Consider the following 1867-nt stretch of genomic DNA (forward strand, 5'->3'; position numbering starts at 1 on the left):
AGGGTGTGTGTTTCTTTTGGTGCTTCTTGGAAATGGTCTGGTCGTCGGCTAAGAGCGTCGGCTCTGCCGTTTTCGTTTCCTTTTCTGTATATGATTTCGCAGTTGAATTCTGACAAGAATTCTGACCATCTGATTTGTCGTTTGTTGAGTTCTTTGTTTGTAAGGAAAGATGTGAGGTTCTTGTGGTCGGTGTAAACTTTGACCTTGTGGGTGGTTCCACTAAGATAGTGTCTCCATTCTCGGAATGCTTCGATGACTGCCATAAGCTCTTTATCATGGATCTGGTAGTTAAGCTCGGGTCCGTTGAGCTTTTTCGAGAAGAACGCTACTGGGTGTAGCTTGTTGTTGTCATCTCGCTGGCTGAGTTGTCCTCCGATTGCGTAGTCGGACGCGTCGGTCTCGACTTCAAATGGCTTGTCTGGGTCTGCCATCTTGAGTACTGGTTCGTCGGTGATTCGTTTCTTTAGGGTGTCGAAAGCTGTCTGCTCGACTTCTGTCCATCGGAATGGTAGGTCCTTTTTCGTCAGGTTCGTCAGTGGCGTGCCAATCTTTCCGAACTGGTGGATGAACATTCGGTAGTAGTTCGCGAGTCCCAAAAAGGATCGTACTTCCGAAACGTTCGTTGGGGTTGGCTAGGCTTTAACTGCTGCGATTTTGGAATCTTCCATTCGGATTTCTCCTGGGGATATAACGTATCCTATAAAGGTGACCTTTTGTTAGTGAAATTCGTTTTTCTCGCCGTTGATTAGCAAGTTTGCCTCCTGTAGCTTGCTAAGTATCGTGCGGACGTGTTGTTTATGTTCTTCGAGTGTCTTCGAGAAGATGAGTATGTCGTCGAGGTAGACGACTACGAATTTGTCGAGGTATTCGCGTAATACGTGATTGATTATACTCTGAAAGCTTACTAGTGCGTTGGTTAATCTAAAGGGCATAACCAAGTACTCGTAGTGTCCGTATTTGGTTCTGAAGGCGGTTTTCCATTCTTCGCCTTTCTTGATGCGTATGAGTCCGTAGGCGTTTGGTAGGTCGAGTGCAGTGAACCATTGGGCTCCGTGCAGTTTGTCTCGTAAGTCGCTAATCAGTGGTAGCGGGTATCGGTTTTTGATTGTGTTTTCGTTGAGCTTGCGAAAGTCGATGCAGAGTCTCCATTTCGTTTTTCCGTCTTTGCTTTTCTTTGGTACAAAGAGGATTGGGTATCCTGCCTCTGATGTTGATGGGCGGATGTAACCTTTTCTTAGGTTCTCGTCGAGATATTCTTTGAGTGCTTCCTCGTGTTCTGGTCGCAATCGATATGTCGGTATGAAGTGTGTCTTTCCTCCTTCTTTGAGGGGTATTTCGTGGTCGAATTGCGTGTGCTGTGGTAGTCCTGTCTTCAGTTCTCCACTGAACAGGTCGGCGTAGTCTTGGTATTCTTCGGGTATTGCGATGTTGACTTTTGCCTTAGATTCCTTGATTATGACGTTGATCCGAAGTGTCTTTCTGAATTCGTTTGCGGCGCTTTCTCGCGGCTGCGTAGAGGCGTAATTCCTTCCTGGCGTGTCCCACTGGAGTTGGCCGGTTCTCCAGTTAACTCTGGGATTACTCGCTCGTAACCAGGGTATCCCTAATATCATATCGTATCCCGATATGTCTGTGATGTCGCACGTGAGTTTCTCCGCGTGGTCGCTAATCGTGATTGGTAGATGATCAGTCTCCATGTCGACGGTTCCGTTGCCGTACGTGACGAATTCTCCATCCACGGTCCTGAGTTGGTAGGGGGCGTCTTTTTCTTTCCATGGTATTCTGTACTTGTTGACGACTTTTGGCGAGATATAGTTTCCTTGGGCGCCGCTGTCGAGTAGCGCGCGCACCGTTCGTCCCATGATTT

At 47.5% G+C, this 1867-nt stretch overlaps 1 protein-coding gene across 1 annotated transcript; it reads right to left on the bottom strand.

Moving 5' to 3' along the window:
- On the bottom strand, positions 1-1697 carry JN550_013918 (uncharacterized protein; the record flags this gene model as incomplete). The annotated part of the gene is made up of 2 exons (XM_049312558.1): positions 127-557; positions 906-1697. Coding segments are annotated over 2 exons (1223 nt in total), but the record flags the coding sequence as incomplete, so codon positions are not given.
- Between the last annotated feature and the right edge of the window lie 170 nt (positions 1698-1867).

The sequence above is a fragment of the Neoarthrinium moseri genome, assembly GCF_022829205.1.
Source record: "Neoarthrinium moseri strain CBS 164.80 chromosome Unknown scaffold192_Wmoseri_CBS_16480, whole genome shotgun sequence".
NCBI lineage: Eukaryota > Fungi > Ascomycota > Sordariomycetes > Amphisphaeriales > Apiosporaceae > Neoarthrinium > Neoarthrinium moseri.